Below are 22,549 nucleotides of genomic sequence, written 5' to 3' on the forward strand. Positions count from 1 at the left end.
CATTAGCCCCTTATCTCTTATGGTACTCAGAAACAAGTAACAGTGGAGCTGGATGGCAATAACCCTATCCTAAAGGATCACGTTTATATTGTTGTAAACTCTAAAACATAGTAATTTTTTTAAATCATTATTATATTCAAATATCTGGTTCCTCTTGTTTAAATATCAATAATGAGTAAAATCATAAATGTCAATGTTTTCATTGACTGCAGAGCATCTACATTAGTGTTTTATTTGCCTTTATTGTCCTTTATTGTGTATGTGTGAACATATTCTGTCATGTATGCTTGCTTCTACAGCTGTGTCAGATGCTAAGGTGCCATCCCGTCCCTGCCCCAACCTCCTGAAGCATGCTACAAGAATGCAGCCGCTAAGCAGAAGAGATGCTGGAGTGTGGCATCAAACGAGAAGCCTGCTCTACAAAAATCTTCTGATCAAATGGAGAACCAAGCAGCAAAGTCTCCAGGTGTGTTTATTTACTCTTTTTTCTGCTGTACTGTGTGCAACAGGTCTGGTGTTTATTAAGGAATATACTGTCAGGTGTCCTCAGTCATCTCATTACCATAATGCAGTTCATAGTCTGGCACCACCTGGAAGGTTGAGGACAGGGTTCCAGTTTTTGCAGGGCACCATTCACTTACATTTAGAGTATTCAGAGGTGGCAAATACATGTTAAACTTTGCAAAGACATTGATCACAGGCTACTATCAAACCCAAGTCCACAGGGCTCGTGTTGCAGTGCTGTACCCACTCCACCAACTGCCTTCTATGTCTATAAATACCTTTTTTACATAACATTAAGTCTTGTTAGACAAGAAGGATCTGCTTTGTCCAGAAATAGTTTATTTTTTAACCACACATTGTGTAGTTGTTATCGTTGTCTGTATTCTGTTCTGTTTCTTTGTTTAGAAATGCTCTGTTGTGTAAAAGTTGCGTAGTTGTGTTGTGTTGTGTAATTCCTCTGTCTGCTCCATGAGTGTTTCCTGTGGGAAGCATCTGAAAGCCTTATGAAATGAATAGACTCTTAAGGAAATGGATGGCCTCTTTATTATCGCTCTTGATGCCATTTACACACCTTTACTTTTAATGCTAAACTGAAGTGAATTTCCAAAGAATTCCACACAAGATAACACTGTCTCTGCCTGAGAAAGTTTGTTCTGAAGAAGTATATAGTTTTTACAGCACACAGAATAGTTCTTTTCTGAGGAAAATGCTATTTGGTATTATTACATCTACACAGATTAAAATAATCTTCAGCAATGCTCTCTGGCAGACCTTACTAACAAGTATCTAACAAGCAAAATAGATTTTTATGGAGGTTGATGTGCAGAAGTATTGAGCTGTTAAGAAACCGTATCAGCTTGTTATTTGAACTATGACCAACAAGTAGGCTTTTTGTGTGTTTTAATGCTAAGAACTTTTTATATTGATCTCTGTGGGTTTTGTTTAGATAAGGGATGAATGCAGTTGCTGTAAGGTTTGTGCTCAGATAGTATAAACTACTTTTTGGGAGAGGGTGGCACGGTGGCTAAGTGGGTAGCACTGTCGCCTCACAGCAAGAAGGTCCTGGGTTCGACCCCCAGGTGGTCTGGGTCCTTTCTGTGTTGAGTTTGCATGTTCTCCCCATGTCTGCGTGGGTTTACTTTGGGTGCTCCGGTTTCCTCCCACAGTCCAAAGACATGCAAGTGAGGTGAATTGGAGATACTAAATCGTCCAAGACTGCGTTCGATATAACCTTGTGAACTGATTAACCTTGTGTAATAAGTAACTACCGTTCCTGTCATCAATGTAACCAAATGGTAAAACATATCGTTAAAATCCTACTACACAAACAAATAAACTTTTTGGGAGGATTGGAAAAATTACATTTTCTATTTAAAGCAATGTTTGGGCTATTCAAAATTAAGGTTTGCAACTTCATTTCAAAATACTTTTGTGCTCACCCAAGATGTTGAGCCCCATATTCTCCCAGTAAACAATTTACCTGATGCACTTTTACTGAATGATGCTGCTGGCTGCGGCTTAGAATGCCCACAGACTAGGACATGCCTCCTCCGACATGTTTACAAACACACCAGCCATCTGTGTATCTTCCACCCTTAACACCAATAAAGTGTCATGCTATTTCTTCTGTATTCCTCCAACTACTTGTACTGGTGCCTCAATCCAGCTTTCTCTCTTTTTTTTCATGGCCAGTAGTTTGTTAAGCACTCAAGCATATCAGTGACACATGCTGAGGCTTGAACTCACGTCTATGTGATGGTGGGGTAGTATATTAGACCACTGCACCACAGCTGCTTGATGACATTGCATGCACAGCAGTTTGAGCATAGATGGTAGCTATTGATTAAAAGGTGTGACTTAACTGTGAAATGTGAGATTTGAATCCTGTGATCTTTGAACTAGTGAACTACGCTTCTAACTCTATCTCTAAGAAAGTTCAGTGTCTTTGCTGTCTTTTTGTATCCATTGTTTGTGCAAGGGAGTTTTCTCTTCTCTTGCCTTTTTTGGACGACTTTCTTGACTTTCCGTATTTCTGCAATGCAATCACAATTTTTGTCACAGTCAAAAAACACTAGCTAGTCCAGGTATGATGTGTTTTATTCTAAGCACACCTGATGCAGCGAATGAAACCCTTGGTCAGTTGAAACAGGTGTTTGTGGGACAACACCTGATTTGCAAATGTGTGCTGTTATGAGAGATTTTTTTTTATTCAGGTGGCCATTTTGTGGCGGCCAAAGTGCCTTTTTTTTATGGAAAAACGTGTTATTAGTAAAGATGTTTAAATTATTCTTGTTTGATTTGTTCATCGCAAACAGCTGAAAGTTTGTTAACAAACCTAATTTGCAGTGGGGTTGAATAAATTTTATGTAAACGGTATGCTTTGCAGATTGCTTGACCCCTGAATTTGAGGGGGAATGTTAGATCAGTGGTTAAGGTACTATATTAGTAATTGGAGGGTCACTGGTTCAATCCCAACCTTTGCCAATTTGAGCCCCTGAGCAAGGCCCTTAACCCCAACTGCTTATTTTGTTTTCATTTTTGTTTTTTATGTTGCTTTGGTCATTGGGTAGCACTGTCGGCTCACAGCAAGAAGGTCCTGGGTTCAATCTGGTCCATGTTCTCTCTGTGTCTGCTTGGGTTTCCTTCGAGAGCTTCGGTTTCCTCCCACAGTCCAAAAACATGGGACAAAATTGCCCATGACTGTGTTTGACATTAAACATGTGAATTAATGAATCTTGTTTAACGAGTAACTACCGTTTCTGTAATGAATGTAAGTAGGGTGTGTAAAACATGACATGAAAAATCCTAAAAATAAATAAAATATGTCGCTTTGGATAAAAGTGTTTGCTAAATGCTTAAAGGTGACATTGTTCAAATATCAACAGGTGTAAAGTGAATATACAATAACTGCTTTGTTTACTTATTTTTTTAAAATGATGGGTTTATTTCCATTTATGCAGAATTGTTTTCTCTTTCTTCTGTAGGAGCTAATCCTTCCTCTGCTCCTTTTGGGCCTCCTTGTTCTCATTAGTATGCTGAATCCCCATATCTCTTATGGTAGCATCAGTACAACTGAGCTTGATGCTGATGAGACTTTCCAACTCAAAGGCCTCGGCTACACTCCTATAACAAATGTAACCAGTCAGATTATGGAGGAGGTGGCACAAGAGCTACGTAAGTCTTAACTGTTTTTTTAATATTTTACTAAGATTTTACATGGTGCATGATTTTCCTTAATGGAATGCATGAACTTAACATGCACGTACATTACCTCTTGCTGAAATGTCTTAGTGTTTCTGTCTGGTGAAATTAAGCTGTGCTTACATAAGTTTTTATTTAATGTTTATATGTGTATTTGCTTACAGATTTACAGGACCGCTTGGAGATGTTCTCTAGCGAGGAGGACCTGGAGAATGCTAGCCTCTATGAGCCACTGAGCTATGTGGGAGTAGTGTTTCTTGATAAGATGTCTTATCAGCTGCGATTCCCCTATAACCTGGTCCCCCTCCCCAGTGACTTCACTGAGTCAATAGGTGAGATAAAAATAGAGAAAGAAACTCAAATAGAAAAAGTATACACAGGCTTTATTTATATAATGTTAATATTATGTATTTACATTTCACATCATCTTTTTTTTAGCAGATCAAGCTTCAGTATCACTACCATAAGTGTAACATTTAAAAAAAAAAAAGCTGATTAAATTATTTCTAGTTTTTAATTCTTGTCAGTGGTGTTGAGGTGACGTGAGATTTTGTTCTTATTAGTTTTGTTTATTTGTTATTATTAGTGTTTTTTTAAATATAATTTTCATGTTTTACCACCACTTTATTCTGCTCAGGGTTGCAGTGGGTCTGGCTTTCCAGAAATTATTGCATTACATTTATTTTTTAATTATGTAGCAACTCCTTTTATATTCTTATTGACTCATATTTGTACACTGAAAATACAGTTATTAAACATATATTATGTTGCTACACTAATAAGCACAAGTTATTTAAACATTTGAATTGTGTTTAAATTTTTTTTGTTAAATCTTGCCCCACAGCAAGCTGTTATGCCAACTATTTGAACTGCCGTGCAGCAAACTACTGGTACTCTGGCTTTATACGCCTACAGTCACTAATCGATGCTGCCATAATTCAGGTTAGTGTGGCATAAAAGAATTCATCTAATTAATTGACAAATATTTAAAAAGAAATAAACGTGTAGTACAAAATTTCTTTTTAAATTATAAATGAAGATGACATACAGTCTAGTAAATTAAAAACAAACTCAGAAATATTGTTGCTTTGTCTGTGTGGTGGTGCAGATGCAAACTAAACGGTCAGTGTGGAGAGAAATGAATGTACATGCAGTGATGCTGGGTCACCCAGGCTCCGTGGAGGTCCAAAAGCTTCCACATGCTCTCATCTCTATCTATCTGGTGTTGGCCTTCACACCATTTGTCTCATTCCTCATTGTCAATGTGGCAGCTGAAAAAGAGCACCGACTTAAGGATACTATGAGCATGATGGGACTGTACGATACTGCATTCTGGTGAGCAAGGGGACTAATTGTTTTTTTCTCATCATGTCTTTTATCTGTACTCTTTTGTAATTGTTAGTCATTTATTTATCTTGTTGACCATATAGTGTATGTACTCTTGTACAATGTAGTACTTTTTATCTGGGGTTATTAGCCCCCATTACCCCCCCCCTCAAACATACAAACTAATAAAGCACACTAAACTAAACACAAGCTAAAACAAAAATGAATCTAAACTACTGTGTTTTGTGTATAGGCTCTCATGGGGTCTTCTCTATGCTGCCCTGGTTACCACAATGTCTTTTCTTATGGCTGTTATTGCGACATGGACCCCTCTCTTCTCCAACAGCAACTTCTTTATCATATTCCTTCTCATTTTTCTCTATGGAATATCCACTGTAAGTCTAAACCAGTCTGATATGGCTCTGTAACATAATTGTATCAATTATTTGAGAGACCGCTTAATGTACATGCAATGGTTTGCTGATTCATGTCAAATACATTTGATGTTTTTATTCAGCTTTTATTCAGTATGAGTAATTGGCTTGATTAAAGCTTAATACGCTGTTCTCTTTTTTTTTTTTCTCAGATCTTCTTCTCATTTATGCTGACTCCTTTGTTTAAGAAACCCAAGTTTGCAAGTACGATGGGCTCAATGCTTACCCTGGTATTTGGCTCAATGTCTCTGTTTACTGTACTGATGAGAGATTTTCCCCAGCCAGCTGTCTGGGTGCTTTGCCTACTCTCCCCCAGTGCCTTTTCCATTGGTATTGCACAGGTAATCTCCAGGGCCTAAAATCAAGTAAATTTCTTAATAGTTTTCTCCTCCTATTTGTATGTTAACTGTGTGGTAAAATGCCTTTTGGGTGGTTGTTGTAGGTGGTGTATTTAGAGGCACAGGAGGATGGGGCAGTCTTTTCCACTCTGACTAATGGCCCTCATGCACTGTATGTGCCACTGTTGATGCTTTTTGTGGACTGCATTCTGTATCTGCTGCTTGCTATTTACCTAGAGCAGGTGTTGCCAGGTGAGACTCTAAGCCACATCCTTTATCTGATCCTGCAGAGGGAGACAGAATATCACTTTATATATTATTTAGTTGTTTGCCTTAGGTGGTGACTGATAATAAGGCCTCACTTGATTTCTCCAAACCTAATGCCAGTGTATTGTTTAAAAGCAAGCTATGAAAGCTTCATGACCCCTTTAACATTGCAATGAAAAAAAATAGAATTGCCGCTCAGGTGGCGCAGCGGTAAAAACGCGCAGTGGTAAAAACACGTGCTGCAACCAGAGCAGCTCTGCCTTCAGCCGGTCGAAGGCTGGGCGGCTATATCAACAACGATTGGCCTGTTGTTCAGGTGGGGGGGTGGGATTGGAGACCGGAGGGGGTGGGTCTCTCTCTCTGTCAGAATGCGATTACGGTCTCTGCCGGCTGATTAAGAGGTGCCTACACAAGCGATGAGGGAGGGTGCCCTTAGGGTGTGTCTCTCCGCATGCAACGCTAGGTGGCGCCAGACTCATCAATGTGTGGGTGGCAAAGATGCATCCAGCTGCTGCCAGTGTTTCGGAGGGGATGTTGGTTAGCTTCTATCTCCTCTGTCAGGGCACGGTTCGGCATAGACAGAGAGGAAGCACATGCAAAAAAATTGGACAATTGGATGCGCTAAAGGGGGAGAAAAAGGGGAAAAATATATATATATAAAAAATAAAAATAAATAGAATTAAAAAAATTATTTAGACAAAGTTCTTTACCATGATGGCCACCAACCTTGCAGAATGCAGATAGAATTTGCTTCCTTTAAGAAACATAAAGCCACTTATGTGTGCCATTGAACAATTAAGGCCAACATAATTGTATTGGTCTTGGTTTTACACATAAGCTCTATGCTGTTTCTTTCAAGAGGTGCTGACTTCTTGATGGTGTGGCAAATAACAATCAGTCATATTTTTATAACTATGCATGCTTGTCTGCAGTCTACCACATCACCATTTTGTCCACTTGTAACAACATTGTTTTGATGTAATATTTATTTTTTTGCATCCAGGTGACTTTGGCATGAGACGCTCTTTGATTTACTTTTTGAAGCCTTCCTACTGGTCAAAACGCAGTAAGCGCTATGTAGAAGTAAGCGCTGTGTATGAGGCAGAAGTAAATGGAACTCCTACAGTTGATGAATCAGTGGAGCCTGTTTCTCCTGAGTTTAGAGGCAAAGAGGCAATCAGGTACCAGTTTTATTTCTTAAAACACAAAACAACCTCCACCTCAAACGTCATATTGTTTGGAAATGTATTTGTGTCATTTCTTTTTAATATTTGTGAGTGGTATAGCAACGTGGACCCTAATTCCAAACAGAAGTTTTGTATTTCTTCTATGTGGTTATGTTCTCTGTGCCCACGTGGGTTTCTTCCAGGTTCTCTGGTTTCCCTTCACTTTTCAAAAACAAGAGAACTGTATTGGCTGCTCTTAATAACCTTGGAGGAAGCATCTAAAAGTATGTTGCTGCCTGTTCTCCATGTCTGCATGGGTTTTCTTTGGGTGCTTTGGTTTCCACCCACAAGTCCAAAGACATGCAATTGGGCTGATGTGAAGTACTAAATTTGCCCTAAGTGTGAATGTGTATGTGTCTGTCCTGTAATGGACTGGCGACCTGTCGTGGGTGTTTCCTACCTTTCGCCCAATGAAACAAACCCACCAAGACCTTGACTAGGATAAACAGTTGTAAAACAGACAAAAAATGAATAAATTAATGAGGTATGTTGCCCTGCGATGGATTAGAGCCTTGCCCAGGCTGTATTTTTGCTGTATGCCTATTGTATGCCTATTGTTTCTGGGTGGTGCTGCACAATCTGCAACCCTAACCAGATTGAAGTGATTAGTCAGAATAAATAAATGACTTACATGGGGCAGTAAAACAATGGGTATGACTGCAGCATTTTTTAATTAATTAGCCTTGAAATGCTAAAAATGACTTGGCATTGGTGTCCTGTATGTATGCTGATATCTGTTGATTTAATCTTATAAAAGGTATTTAGTCAGGAGTCATACACGTTGTTTGCTGTGCTTAAGCAGGGTTTGCAGAGATTAAAGAGCAGCACTGCATCGTCTTACAAAAGACACGGCATGCTTCCAACATTACCATTTAATATCTGCTGTGTGTTTTGTGTTCATTTCATCCTTCTTCCCTCAGGATATGTAACATCCGCAAAACCTATAAAGGAAAGGACAACACAGTGGAGGCACTTAGAGGTGGGTGCATCACTGCATTATTACTGGGTTAACTTAATCTTATTAAGAATCTTGTCTTAATTGCCAGTTATTTATGTTTATTTCTGAAGATCTTGTGTCTCATTTATAAGTGCAGTCTTTTTGGATAGGATAACCTTACAACCCTCCTCCACAGTCTGTTACACTTGGTGAATACGTTGGCAACCTTTTTTCCAGTTAAGAGCTCTACATAATTTAAATTTTTGATTTAACAAAACAGCAGCGTGGTGGCTCAATAATTAATTAGCGTTTGTATATTGCAATATGCACTCACTGGTACAGGGGTTGGACAATGAAACTGAAACACCTGTCATTTTAGTGTGGGAGGTTTCATGGCTAAATTGGACCAGTCTGGTGGCCAATCTTCATTAATTGCACATTGCACCAGTAAGAGCAGAGTGTGAAGGTTCAATTAGCAGGGTAAGAGCACAGTTTTGCTCAAAATATTGCAATGCACACAACATTATGGGTGACATACCAGAGTTCAAAAGAGGACAAATTGTTGGTGCACGTCTTGCTGGCGCATCTGTGACCAAGACAGCAAGTCTTTGTGATGTATCAAGAGCCACGGTATCCAGGGTAATGTCAGCATACCACCAAGAAGGACAAACCACATCCAACAGGATTAACTGGACGCAAGAGGAAGCTGTCTGAAAGGGATGTTCGGGTGCTAACCCGGATTGTATCCAAAAAACATAAAACCACGGCTGCCCAAATCACGGCAGAATTAAATGTGCACCTCAACTCTCCTGTTTCCACCAGAACTGTCCGTCGGGAGCTCCACAGGGTCAATATACACGGCCGGGCTGCTATAGCCAAACCTTTGGTCACTCGTGCCAATGCCAAACGTCGGTTTCAATGGTGCACGGAGCGCAAATCTTGGGCTGTGGACAATGTGAAACATGTATTGTTCTCTGATGAGTCCACCTTTACTGTTTTCCCCACATCCGGGAGAGTTACGGTGTGGAGAAGCCCCAAAGAAGCGTACCACCCAGACTGTTGCATGCCCAGAGTGAAGCATGGGGGTGGATCAGTGATGGTTTGGGCTGCCATATCATGGCATTCCCTTGGCCCAATACTTGTGCTAGATGGGCGCGTCACTGCCAAGGACTACCGAACCATTCTGGAGGACCATGTGCATCCAATGGTTCAAACATTGTATCCTGAAGGCGGTGCCGTGTATCAGGATGACAATGCACCAATACACACAGCAAGACTGGTGAAAGATTGGTTTGATGAACATGAAAGTGAAGTTGAACATCTCCCATGGCCGGCACAGTCACCAGATCTAAATATTATTGAGCCACTTTGGGGTGTTTTTTGGAGAAGCGAGTCAGGAAACGTTTTCCTCCACCAGCATCACGTAGTGACCTGGCCACTATCCTGCAAGAAGAATGGCTTAAAATCCCTCTGACCACTGTGCAGGACTTGTATATGTCATTTCCAATACGAATTGACGCTGTATTGGCCGCAAAAGGAGGCCCTACACCATACTAATAAATTATTGTGGTCTAAAACCAGGTGTTTCAGTTTCATTGTCCAACCCCTGTACATATAATAGGCACACTGTTTTCTCTCAAAACAGCCTTTGTGTAAAAGGAATAGCACAATGTGTTCAGAACATTGAATTATTTGAAGTTTAATTGCTCAAATAGGTGCACTTGCATGCAAATCACATTCAGCTTTTAGATTGCAGTTGCAAATCTCCAATCACATTCTGGCTTGTTGTATTAGATTTAAATCTGGTGATTGGAAATTGTTGTTATAAAGGGATGTGCTTCCTAACAATACAACAGGCATTCGAACAGTTCTGAACTGTTGACCCAAAGCTGACAGTCCATAAATTAATGCTGTTTTTTAACTACATTACTACATGTCATAACAGAAATTGAATTCATCATTCCAATTATGCTAATCATGTTCACAGTAAACTGTAGTATTACATTACAGGTTTTGGTTAACACAAAACAAATGTATTGTGAACAAATGTGGTCCTTGGTTGTATGTAGTCTGTCTAGTTCATCTGGACACAGAGTTTGGTATGGAGATACGTTTCGTCACTCATCCAAGTGACTTCTTCAGTCAGTTGTGGATTTGTGTACCTGGATTATTGAGCATGCATCAAGAGCAGCTGTCTTAAAGTTCAACACATTGTGCGTTCTGACAGGCATTACAAGACTATTATTTGGGTTACTGTAGTCCTCCTGTCAGCTCAAACGAATTTGGCCATTCTTCTTTGACCTTTTTCATCTATGTGGCATTTCTACCTACAAGATTGTAAGTTACCGGTTGCTTCCTCCCCTCCGTAAATTCCAGAGTACCAAGTGTAAAAATCCCATTTTTTTCAACATACTTAAACCAGCCTGTCTGGTACCTGCATCCAAACCACAGACAAAATCATTTGAATCCCATTTTGTCTCTTCCTTACTGTTTGAATATTTGCACAAATTAGCAAATGTACAGGATTTTTAAGTGGCTGTTAAGTGTATGAATTATGTTTTTTCTTTTCTTAGTAATTTACACAAACTTATTTTTTTGTAATCTTGTGGAAATTTAGGTTTAACTTTTGACATCTATGAGGGACAGATCACAGCTCTGTTGGGTCACAGTGGAGCAGGAAAATCTACCCTCATGAACATCTTATGTGGGATCTGCCCTCCAACAGAAGGTGTGTTAAGATCTGATGAATATGTTTAAATACGAAATGTGAATGTAGAGCATGAGTTGTTTTCTTTTTTTATTTAAATTTACTAGCAATTGACATTTTTATTTTATCGCACAAGGTAATGAGTTGATGTGTCTGTCTGATCTGTTCTTTGTTGTGGTTGCCTGGAAACATAATAAACTAAGCTAAAACTGGAGGCCAAACAATTTACTATATGTAATGCACTCTAGACCTGCCAATTTAGGTACTTTAACAATCTACAAACTGCAGCATTGAAATCTTAAATAAAATATTGTTAACCTCTCATTCATTAATCAACCAACATGGAGGGGAAAAAACCCCGAACAGAGTAAGGAAAACAGGCTACTGTATATCACTTCTCTGTGAAGCTCCTGGCTAATTATCTGTCTTACATCCTTTCCAATTCTTACACATTTGCGGTATCTCAGAATTTTACAGAAACAGTGAAACTGTACCAGCAGTTTTTGTAACAGTTGACAGTGCTTTCACATGAGCCAGCTAATTGGATCACTCACTGCAAGGTCTAGGTTTTCTTGTCTGACTTAGTTGTCTGTTTCATCTACATTTCTATGTCTATAAGAAGCAGACCCTATGCATTGACAGTTCTTGCATTTAAAACTCCAGGCACTGCTACAATTTATGGGTCTCCAGTGGCAGAGATAGCAGACGGAGCTGAGATGAAGCAGCTTGTGGGGATCTGCCCTCAGTTCAACATTATATTTGACGTGCTAACTGTAGAGGAGCACCTAAAGATCTTTGCAGCCATTAAGGGTATTCTGCCTGGTGACATCAACACTGAGGTAAGAACCTACTATAATTGATCTTTAGTCTTTTGCTTTGTTTTTTTGTGGCATGGAAAGTTACAGTTAAGGAGCAGGACATCACCAAATTGGAAGGAAAAGGGGTATGGGGGTTGTCTCTTTGGCCCATGTATGTAAAGACAAAATGAAGATATTGTGCACATGTAAGTAAGTAAGTAAGTAAATTTTATTTATAAAGCACTCTTAAAACAACTTACGTTGACCAAAGTGCTGTACATCGAATAAGCATACATAACACAACATTATATTAAAAAAGTAAGAACCAAATAAAAATACAGAGTAAGAGACAAAATAAAACAAATACAAATAGACTAAACAATTAAAATTAACACAGCTCCTCACTGTTCAAATGCCAGCTTATAAAGGTATGTTTTTAGGAGTGATTTAAAAACAGCGGCCGAAGGTGCTTGTCGAATATTAGGAGGTAGAGTGTTCCATAGCCTCGGAGCATAAACTGCAAATGCACGATCACCTAAAAAAATAAAAAATAATAAAATTATGACCTGCAATATCAAAAACACACAGTATCTATTTCTTTAAATAAAGGTTACATGTATGGTTGGCTTAAATGCCAAATTGTCTCTCTGTTGAAACCATTCACATTTTATTTTTATAGGTAAAGAAAGTTTTAAAAGATCTAGACCTGGAGAAGATCATGGATGCACCGGCCAAGAACCTGAGTGGTGGTCAGAAGAGAAAGCTGTCTGTGGGCATTGCCATTCTTGGGGATCCTAAGGTAGAGAAAATTGTGCAATATCTTGGTTGTATTAGTCTTATCTCGGTTATCTATGGAGTTTTGCTTGACTCTTTGTTTGTGTGTCTGTTAGATATTGCTCCTGGATGAACCTACAGCAGGTATGGACCCAGTGTCACGCCATCAGGTGTGGTCCCTTCTGAAGAGTCGCAGAGCAGGCAGAGTTACTGTCTTAAGCACACACTATATGGATGAAGCAGACATATTAGCAGGTACAGCTTTTCATCAATCAATAGCACAGAAAATACTTCCACCCTGTCTTTATTTACAAACCTTATTTTGGAAAAATTGGGACATTAATGGTTATTATGGTTATTTCAGCAAGACAATGTCAGGCCTTAGTCTGCATGTGCTACAACAACATGGATTTGTAGACACAGGGTGCACTCCAAGTCCTTTTTGATTAAAAATGTAAGGTGCTGAGGAGAATCAGAGACCAGTGACTACATACTGTTGAGCAGCTAAAGTGTTGTATCGAGACAAAGACTTGTTTAACACAGTTACATCACTTTTTTTAATAATTACATTTTTAGAATGTTGTAGGCCTCAAATTCTTATATATATATTTACAAAGTTACAATCTTTTGTGTACTTTTATTGTTAAAAAAAAAAAAATAAATAAAAAAAAAAATAAAATAAAATAATTAACAAATCCAGGATTTTAGTTTTTATTACATTTTACAAAATGTTCCAACTTTTTCAGATTGGAGTTTGTATACTAAATGTTGTAATAATATTCTTCCTATATTTATTCTCGTATCTTACAGATCGTAAAGCAGTCATCTCTCAAGGCCAGCTAAAATGTGTGGGATCCTCTCTCTACCTCAAAACCAAATGTGGTGTTGGTTACCACCTTAGGTCAGTGTGTCTGAAAAAACTGAAAACATGGATTAGAATTTGCATGGATTAGCTCTTTGTACAGCTGCATTTTGATTTTTTTTTTTTAGGCCTGTTTATAATTTAAATAATGAAAGACTACACTTTGATACATTAAAGTTTTTTTGAACAATCTAAAATATTTTTTAAACAAAAATAGTTATTCGGATCATGCGCCAATATAAAGGTAAAACTATTTATCATTTTATAATTGCACCATTGTTGTCAGGAAAAGTTTGAGTACAGTATGTAATTCTGTAATTCTGTTTTTCAATCAATAAAGCATAAAGACTTAATATGAAGCTCCATTATGTATCTTACTTTTTGAGCCATCATATACTGGTTATCATCTGCATTCCCAATTAATTTCCAAATGACCTGTTACTGAAAAAAAATCTGTACATAGCATAGCCTTAAATTTGACAATACATTTTTTTGTTTATAACATTACATTTAGCCAGTATACATTCTGAGCACACTCTGAGCAAACATGGGTGGTGTAAATAGTTTTATGGTTGACTTGCATACAGTTTCCTGTGTCATTGATTGAGCATTTCAGGTTAATGGGGCATGGGGTAGGCACCGTTTATGAAATACAGGTATATTCTCCGACTCATCAGGGATAAATGAACTCGTAGTGGCCGACTCACAAAGTACATTTTATCTCATTTAAATTTTCCTTGTATTTGTACTGCGAAAGGAGCATTTCTAAGAACAGTAAGCTTTAAATAATTATTTAAAAAATAATCTGTAATAACATTGGCTTTTTTTGTTGTTTTTTATCTCTCACTTTCCATCCCAGCAACACCAAGTACTCCATCACCATCAAACCTCTCAGAATTAGTTTTTTTCCATTTTTCGTTCTCCTAGACTTTCTGAATTCTGTACATGCATATGCTTGTAATTGGATCAGGAACTGATTTCTTGCATATCTGATCATGTAACTGGTCCTGTTATCAGCACACCTGACATTTTTAAATATTATTAACACAAGTTAATATTATTAACAGGTTTTTAGACAGCACATATGAATGTACATTCTTATATGTTATTATTTCAATGTCATTTTACTGTTGATCCCTTGACATTTTGATAGTCTGCATTCAATTTTCCAACAGTACCTTGATTTGTTTACCACACAGATCGGTGTGTGGTTTATTGGATTTGTATGTGTTTGAAAAGCAAGATGACAAGTCTGTTCATAACAAGATGCTGCCTTTCTCTGAACATGTGATTTTTACATTGTGTAGGATGTCTGTGACTGAAACCTGTGATGTAGACAGCCTCGTTTCGTTGGTCAAGCAACATGTTTTGAAGGCTCAGTTGTCAAGGCAACAAGAAGCTGAACTCACATTCACATTGCCATTTGAGAGCATGGAAACATTCCCAGGTTTGGCTTCTGTTAACCTTCTGCTTTTCCGTCTGTCATAAGACACCGGACCTTGTAAGTAACTAAAAAGCAATCACTGTAGCAATACTGGTTGTGTTTTGTGTATCTTGCACTATTTTCTAAATTTATGATCAGATTATTTGCTGCCGTCTAATGGGCAGTGACGATTAACGAGATCAATCAATAAGAACTACACACTTAAGTGTTTAAGTGGAAATTTGCAGGGTTCTGAGAATTTTGTTTAAGAAGGTGGCACAACTGGAGTCAAAAATAATTTGTCATGCACTGCACATTTTGTTTGTTTTTTGGTTAAAACTGGGTATGGCATTTTGCATGTTTTGATTCATTAACGACATGAGAAATGAAGCCATTGATTTATTGATTAGTGTGGTTTGATGCAAATGCTTGTATTTTATCACATGCTTGGGTGAAGTCATTGCTTCTCATCTTGCATTAAGGGCTGTTTGCTAAGCTTGACGAAAGGACTGACCTGGGCATCATTAACTATGGTGTTTCCATGACGACATTAGAAGACGTGTTTCTGCGTCTGGAGGCTGAAGCCGAAGTGGACCAAGCAGGTGAGAGACGGATTTACACTTGCAGAGCAGATAGACTAATATTTATATCTTATTGATTTATGTAAATGATTTAGCTCTTTTTAAAGAACCTTAAATGTGGCATTTTTTGGACTTATTTTGGTAGCTAACTTTAACATTAACTATTTCTGAAAGGTTTAGGGCTCGAATCCCAGCCCTGCCCACCAGCCAGTGTTTGACTCTAAACTTTCTCTGGTTCTAGGGGTTGTAAGTAATGGACGATCATGCATTCTGACCCACGATTTTACAATTTTAACAATCCGGCACTAGTAAAGAAAAGACCTTTGTTGTACTACACATGCATATCTCTATATATCACAATAAAAATGCATTTTATTTCTTTTTTTTAACATTGACACCTGGGCCTACCAAATTAATACAAAATTGTACTAATAGCACATTTTGTTCATACACATGCAGTTCCAACTTGTGATCGAGGGCTTAACAGTGAACTTTTAACTTCTATCAGAACACCAGATTTTAACCACTAAACCATAACTTCCCTTTTTACACAGACAACAGGAAACAGAATGTTACTGGCACAGAGAAATGAGGCTAAAACAAAAAGCAGACCCAGCTCTTAAACAGTACAGTACATTGTACCCTGGTAGCATGTGAACTGCAGCCTAATAAACCTAATAGATTTTTTTTCTTTTAAATGCTCCCGTGTTAGGGTTCGCCACATCAGTACATTCTGGTCCGCATACCTGAACTGACGTAGTTTTTCGCCGGATGCATTTTTTGACACAACCCACCTTATTTGATCTGGTTTTGGTACTGGCACCTAAGAGCAGATTGACATGTGCACCTCCCAGTGGCTAGGCTGTTCTTTTGTTGGGATTAACATTCATAGTTTAAATGAACCATTAACATTAGTCTTCTTTAAAGGTGGAGACAATTCCAAAAACAATCTGTCTTATTCAAGTGCATGCTGTTAATTTATCGCTCTGCTTTTCCTGGACCATATGTCACAGTAAACTATATGTTTAAATACTTAACTAAGTCCACATTTGACCTAAGCTTGTCTGTTCTGGTGCAGACTACAGTGTGTTTAACCAGGATAAGGTGGAAGAGGAGGGTGATGCGTCTTCTCTGGATGACATGGATCAGAGACTGCTGACGTTCTCTGAGGGCAGGAACGATTCTGTGACTGGTCATGCACTCTGGAGGCAGCAATTCACCACTGTGGCCTGGCTTCATATACTCAACCTGCAGAGGGAGAGAAAACCCATCATATACAAGTGATTACAGATATTGCATTGTCAAAGTGACACATCAAAGCATTTACCTGTGAACAGCTTAGATAAAATATAATCTTTATTTTGTATATTTTCTGTGGCACATTTATTAAAACAAACATGCATGCACAAAATTCACACACATTCTGACTGAAGGCCTGGTCACACATCAGACTTACTGTCACACATCAGACTTTCTGTTTGTGTAAGGCTTTTACCTTTTATTCACATTCCTTAATGTTGCAGAATTACCATATTTAAAATTTAGGACCTCTGTTTACACACGTCTTTGTCATTTGGGTTTCTTTGGCAATCTGCCTCACCTGTCCATTTCACAGAAAGCTGAAATGGACTGTCCAAACAAAACAAGACCATAAAACATATTTTCACATTCTTATCTATCTGATGTAGACAATCCTGATTGACTATGTGCCTTATCGCTACATTTTTTTAGATTGAATATTAGCAGATCTGTTTTGGTCTTTTCTATCTCTTACTTTTTCATGTTTATTTTTTCCTCTATTACTTTAGTGTGACGTTGTTCCTGGTGTTCTTGACTGCGGTGCTGGTTTTGTCACTGGCTACAGGAAATATTCAGATCCACTCCCCTCAGAGACAGTTCCAGCCTATTTATCTCCTTCGGAACCATGCAGCACCTCACAAATATGCCACCAGCTTGCTTGTGCTCAACTCCACAGGTCTGTTTGCATGCTTTTCATTTGGCAAATTGAATTTAAAAAGGGTGTTCAGTCATGCAGACTATTTACTTATTTTCATAAGTTTAATGTGGCTTCTTTAATTACTTAATGATAGATGAGTACCTTTAAATAAAATGTTTAGCTCACTTGTGTTGCCAAGTAACAGATTTTTTTTATTCATTAAATTTTTATTGGCGGCTTTAGCCTTATTAGGGTCACGGCGGGTCAGGTTTTACGGGGATACACTGGGTGCAAGACATGAATACTCTTGACAGGGCATCAGTCCATTGCAGGCCGTCAGCTAATCCCACCTCAGACGTAGCCAATCATGTCTGTTACGCTAACTCGATGCTATCGGCCAACTAGGCGTCTACACAGACAGTTCACCACCTAAGCAAATAACAACCTGAACTATTACTCGCATTATAACACAAGCTATGCCATAAATCAGCACTATTTTAAATGATTGTTTATCTAATACAGTGCATTTACAAACTTACCATGCTCCTTTACATACTTCTGCCATTCATCCGACATGCTTTTTGTGAGCACTATAGCTAATAGCTGCCAAGACAAATTCTAAATGACTCGACTTGGCTTCATTGTTCACTACTTAGTGTGAGGAAGCAATAACTGTCGTAACCTGTGAAATGCATGCCAGTGCAAATTAGGAGTGAATTTGTGATTCAGTTTATGCTAGCATGACCAAAGCAATTCATCAGCAGCTTCATACTGAACCATGTTAGAATGGAATAAATAATGGACCAGCCAATCGATAATGAAATTGGTTGCCATCTATTTTGATGACCGTTTTTTATCGATTTTGCTACTAAGTTGTTGCAACCCTTAATGCTAATTTTAACCTTAACACAGATTATATGATTATAGGTAGCCTAGCGGTTAAGGTACTGGTCTAGTAAGCAGAAGGTTGCTAGTTCAAACCCCACCACTGCCAGGTTGCCACTGTTGGGCCCTTGAGCAAGGCCCTTAACACTGACTTGCTTAGACTGTATAATGTAAGCTGCTTTGGACAAAAGCGTCTGGTAAATGCCTAAAATGTAAATTATATTTCTTTCTTTCGTTTGTGTTTCCTTTTTCAGACTCTGATATATCAAGCTTCATTCAGAACCTCAAAGCTCAGGACATTAAGGTGGAAATGATGAACAAACAGGACTACATGTCTGCTGCACCTCACAGTGCTGCCATTAATGTAACAGGCTCAAGTAAAGTAAGTTACAGTATCTTATTGCATAAAGCCCATTAAAACATTGTTATTACTGCATTTATGTGGTGCATTTTGAGAATTGTGCTTTGAATTTTGTTTGGGAAGTCCACCTCATCATGCTATTATTCACAAAGACATAATTAGCCTAAGGGCTAGGGCAATTATCTTTTTTTAAATAAAACCTATTCCTGTACCATATGTTTATGGTTTGAACACTTTGACTAGACCACTGTAAAACTTGAAATGCTATTTTAGTTTTATGTTGCATATTTACATTTACAGTGTTTAACGTTTAGACACTCTTATCCAGAGCAACCTACAGAAGTGCAGAAGTTACTCTAGTACAAAAATCTGCTTTTTTGATTGATTGATTGTTTAGTTTCTATTTAGGTGCAGAGAAAAGAGGTTGTTTCGTGTCACCTTAATCAATGTCAACCCGTCATCGCTTCCTCTTGATATTGTCCTATATTACTGCTGCTGCCCAGTATAGGTTTAGATAGGTTTAGTCTGGCAACTCTGAAGTCTAAGAACTTCCTGCCATTGGAGACTTCATTCGACATAGCTCTCTGTTTCATTGATTCACACAAGGCACCATACAGTAAGAAGGATTTTAATGGTAGTGATGCATATATAATACAGTTGTGATTATAATAATTCAAGCAATTTAAATAACTCATCACAACTAATATAACAAGTGGTTTCTACCACACTATTTCACTTTTAATTCAACTTTTAATTCAACACAAAATGCCACTTTTAATGATTAGAGCAGTCTCAACTATTCAAGTCTTTCATAACAAGGGTCTTCAGTACTTGGTAGAGTGTCATTTTGCTTTTATGATTAGCTGCAAACATGCTTCTGGCAGTGTTCCTGAGAAGTCTCAGCCCATTTCCCATAAGCTATGGCATCCAGTTCACTTACATTATTGGTTTTGCGTGCCTTTTTCAAATCTTTGCAAAGAATTTCTTTGGTGTGTTACATTTGTGTTAAATTTGGAGAAAACGCTTGTTATATTAGTTGTGTTGAGCTGTTTAAATCGTTCTTGTTTGATTGGTTTATCACAAGCAATTGAATATTTGTAAATTTTGTTTACAAACCTAATTTGCAATGGGGGGTTGAATAATTTTGATTGCAATTGACAATAGTTATTTAATAAAGCTCATTAACAGGAAATGTTCAAAGGTACTTGAAACTGCTGTTTTGAACGCACTTAAATTAGCCTTTTAATGCATTAGAGTGTGGGCGGCCAGCATATTTCAGCTGAATTGTAGTGGAGTTTCTAATTTGTGCTCTTGATCCTCTCGGACTGAGAGCTATAGAGCAGAAATAGTTTGTGCATTACTGGCTGATGGGTATTAATCAATATAGTGGCTCTTCATGGTCAGTGGCACTCAGATATGCAAATGGAAAATCCTTTTTGTATCATGATCATAATCATCAGTTAACTTTACTAAATACTAAGTAAATCCCTCTCTCATTTCTTTTCTGTGTAGGGTTTCAGTTACAGCGTAGCCTTCAACAGTACCACAGTGCATTCTCTGCCCATGGCTGTGAATATCCTAAGCAATGCCTTGCTCAGAGGGTTAAATGGCACTGGGCACATCAATGCTTGGACTAAACCTTTCGACTATGTAAGTACAAGTACCGTAATGCCTATTTATACTGTTTTTTTTTTTTGTTTGTTTTTAAAGAATACAATTAATACTTAAGTATTTGTATAATGTTGATCTGTTAATTAATGTATTTTTAATTTAAATCTTAGCAAATTCCAGATTCAACATCATATGCTCTGGTTTACATTGAGGCTGTTATATTGGCTATGCTGGCAGCTGGCATGCCAGCTTATTTTGCGATGGACCACACGAGAGATAGAGAGGTAATTATGTGTAAAGTAATGCTTATAAGCTGTACACTACTTTTACAATGTTTAACATGTATTTCATTTAAAATGCCTCATAATTCCATATGTAATTTGGTGTAATATCTACTTGTATAAGGATTTGTGTAATACTATATCTGAAGGTTGTCATTGAAGTATGAGATGTTTAATGTGCTTTAGATAAAATGCTGTTCAACACTACGGATTTCTGGCCTGTTGCCGTCTGCGTACTGGTGTGGCCAGGCGGCTGTAGACATCCCCTTCTACTACCTCATCCTTATCTGCATGACCAGCACGTTGTTTGCCTTTCACTCCACAAACCTGCTCTCCGACAGTAACATATTGGCAGTGGTGAGGCAAACGCTCATGTGCACACACACAAAATTATGCTTACTGTCTACCTTAATATGTTAATGCTTTTATCTTGATTTATTTAACTGTATTTTTAATTTGGTAAAATGCCTGTATTTATATTTCTAACCATCTATATGCTTAAGCTCATTTTTGTTTTTTTTTGCCTTTAGATTCTCTGTCTCATTGGATTCTGTCCAGCCATAATCCTTTTTACGTATTGTGTCTCGTTCATGTTCGCCAAAGTCCAGAGCAACAGAGACTTCTTCTCCGTCGTCTCTATGATGGTAAGTCACAAACAGAGATATCAGCACAAGCTAAGTTTCACAGAACACGAGGTCATTTAAAAGTACTTTTTGGTCTTATTGTGGAATGTTTTCTTACTTCCCTAGCATACAATTATCAGGCTTTTGTGTCACTGGGAAGGCTGGGAATAATAGAATAATTTATTTTATGTGCAAAAGTGTATATTGAATACCCCATAAAATAATGCTTTAACCTAAGCGAAACTTAAAGAGCACATAAAAATAAGAGCTAAGAATCAAGTGTTCATAATAAATGAAGAACAGACCAGACATCAGTATTTCTGTAAACTGTAGCCAGCATTTTCTTATGTGTCAATGCACAAAAAATCTATTCTGGAGATCAAGGGTCCCTAAAAAAAAAAAATCATACAAGATGTTGAATAAGGAAAGAGGTTTATTACAAGAAATAAGGCTGAGATGGTTCGCATAGCATCTTTTGCTCTGTGTTAGAACCCAAATATATTTATGCAGGTCATGTCACATTGCGCTTCCTACTTATGTAAATAAACAAGGCCTTTTGGCGATCAGCCACTATTGTTTCTTAGCCTTACTTCCTAATCTCTGTTTTACTTTATAAGGTTACAGTCAAATTCATTGGTCGAGATTTTTCATTAGAGCAGCATTTGTACTTGCACTGGTGCTTACTTTACCTTTTCTGATGGCAGTTCAATTATCTGGCATGTAAAAAAATGCAGGTTGCAACCCAAAATACACTTATTGTTGCACCATGGTTGTTACTCTGGAAATGCACACCGCAACTGATGCTTTTTCATCCTGCCTAAAAGAAATGCACCAGGGTATAATTCAATAGACTAAACCATGCATAAGTGCCCTAAATGACCAATTATCCTACTGAAGAATTGATACCATAGTACTGTACAATTACATTTCATAAGAAAATGTAATACTGATACGTTCTATTGAGTTGTCTACATTAATATTCTGAAATTCTAGCTAAGTATTTGTGTGTTTTTATTTGTTTAGGTTTGTGTTGTCTCTGCTTCTGTAGTCCAGCTGGCTTTTGTGAATGAAAGTCCTGCACTGACACGTCTACTACATAATGCATTATGTTTTTTCAACCCACTGTACCCTCTAATGGGCTGCCTTAATTGCATTACCAAGGTAAATATTTATTACATTTGTCTTTTAAAAAGAAGTAAGATTCTAATTAAGCCTGTCTGTTATTGTTATTAATAATTCTTTACATGTAATTCATCTTCTCTGAACCTTGCATAAAAATTAATCTAAATTGGCCAATTAATTCTCAAGTCTGGGTAAACTTGAATAATAATTTGTTCAACATTTAAACCACTCTGCACATATTCAATCATGGACATAAAGTGAATTGTAATTTCCAAAAAGAATAAGTCCCTGTAAAAAAGCTTTTTCTGTCATTTTTTTAAATAAACCTTTTTCTTTATGTATATGCAAGACAT

The 22,549-nt window shown here is 37.7% G+C and overlaps 1 protein-coding gene across 1 annotated transcript in view; it reads left to right on the plus strand.

The window, feature by feature from the left end:
* abca5 (ATP-binding cassette, sub-family A (ABC1), member 5) overlaps nucleotides 1-22,549 on the plus strand; it is a 33,131-nt gene that overhangs the window by 4,678 nt on the left and 5,904 nt on the right. Inside the window, exons 2-26 of the mRNA XM_063002941.1 lie at nucleotides 300-466; nucleotides 3,489-3,678; nucleotides 3,870-4,037; nucleotides 4,550-4,647; nucleotides 4,814-5,040; nucleotides 5,285-5,426; nucleotides 5,618-5,806; nucleotides 5,908-6,055; nucleotides 7,074-7,251; nucleotides 8,217-8,275; nucleotides 10,851-10,961; nucleotides 11,604-11,779; nucleotides 12,417-12,536; nucleotides 12,628-12,766; nucleotides 13,322-13,412; nucleotides 14,681-14,820; nucleotides 15,279-15,398; nucleotides 16,456-16,657; nucleotides 17,186-17,352; nucleotides 18,453-18,580; nucleotides 20,072-20,209; nucleotides 20,341-20,454; nucleotides 20,638-20,808; nucleotides 20,982-21,095; nucleotides 22,098-22,235. Coding sequence (XP_062859011.1) covers nucleotides 300-466; nucleotides 3,489-3,678; nucleotides 3,870-4,037; nucleotides 4,550-4,647; nucleotides 4,814-5,040; nucleotides 5,285-5,426; nucleotides 5,618-5,806; nucleotides 5,908-6,055; nucleotides 7,074-7,251; nucleotides 8,217-8,275; nucleotides 10,851-10,961; nucleotides 11,604-11,779; nucleotides 12,417-12,536; nucleotides 12,628-12,766; nucleotides 13,322-13,412; nucleotides 14,681-14,820; nucleotides 15,279-15,398; nucleotides 16,456-16,657; nucleotides 17,186-17,352; nucleotides 18,453-18,580; nucleotides 20,072-20,209; nucleotides 20,341-20,454; nucleotides 20,638-20,808; nucleotides 20,982-21,095; nucleotides 22,098-22,235 — 3,635 coding nt within the window. The remainder of the gene's footprint in view (nucleotides 1-299; nucleotides 467-3,488; nucleotides 3,679-3,869; nucleotides 4,038-4,549; nucleotides 4,648-4,813; nucleotides 5,041-5,284; nucleotides 5,427-5,617; nucleotides 5,807-5,907; nucleotides 6,056-7,073; nucleotides 7,252-8,216; nucleotides 8,276-10,850; nucleotides 10,962-11,603; nucleotides 11,780-12,416; nucleotides 12,537-12,627; nucleotides 12,767-13,321; nucleotides 13,413-14,680; nucleotides 14,821-15,278; nucleotides 15,399-16,455; nucleotides 16,658-17,185; nucleotides 17,353-18,452; nucleotides 18,581-20,071; nucleotides 20,210-20,340; nucleotides 20,455-20,637; nucleotides 20,809-20,981; nucleotides 21,096-22,097; nucleotides 22,236-22,549) is intronic.

The sequence above is a fragment of the Trichomycterus rosablanca genome, chromosome 10 (assembly GCF_030014385.1).
Source record: "Trichomycterus rosablanca isolate fTriRos1 chromosome 10, fTriRos1.hap1, whole genome shotgun sequence".
NCBI lineage: Eukaryota > Metazoa > Chordata > Actinopteri > Siluriformes > Trichomycteridae > Trichomycterus > Trichomycterus rosablanca.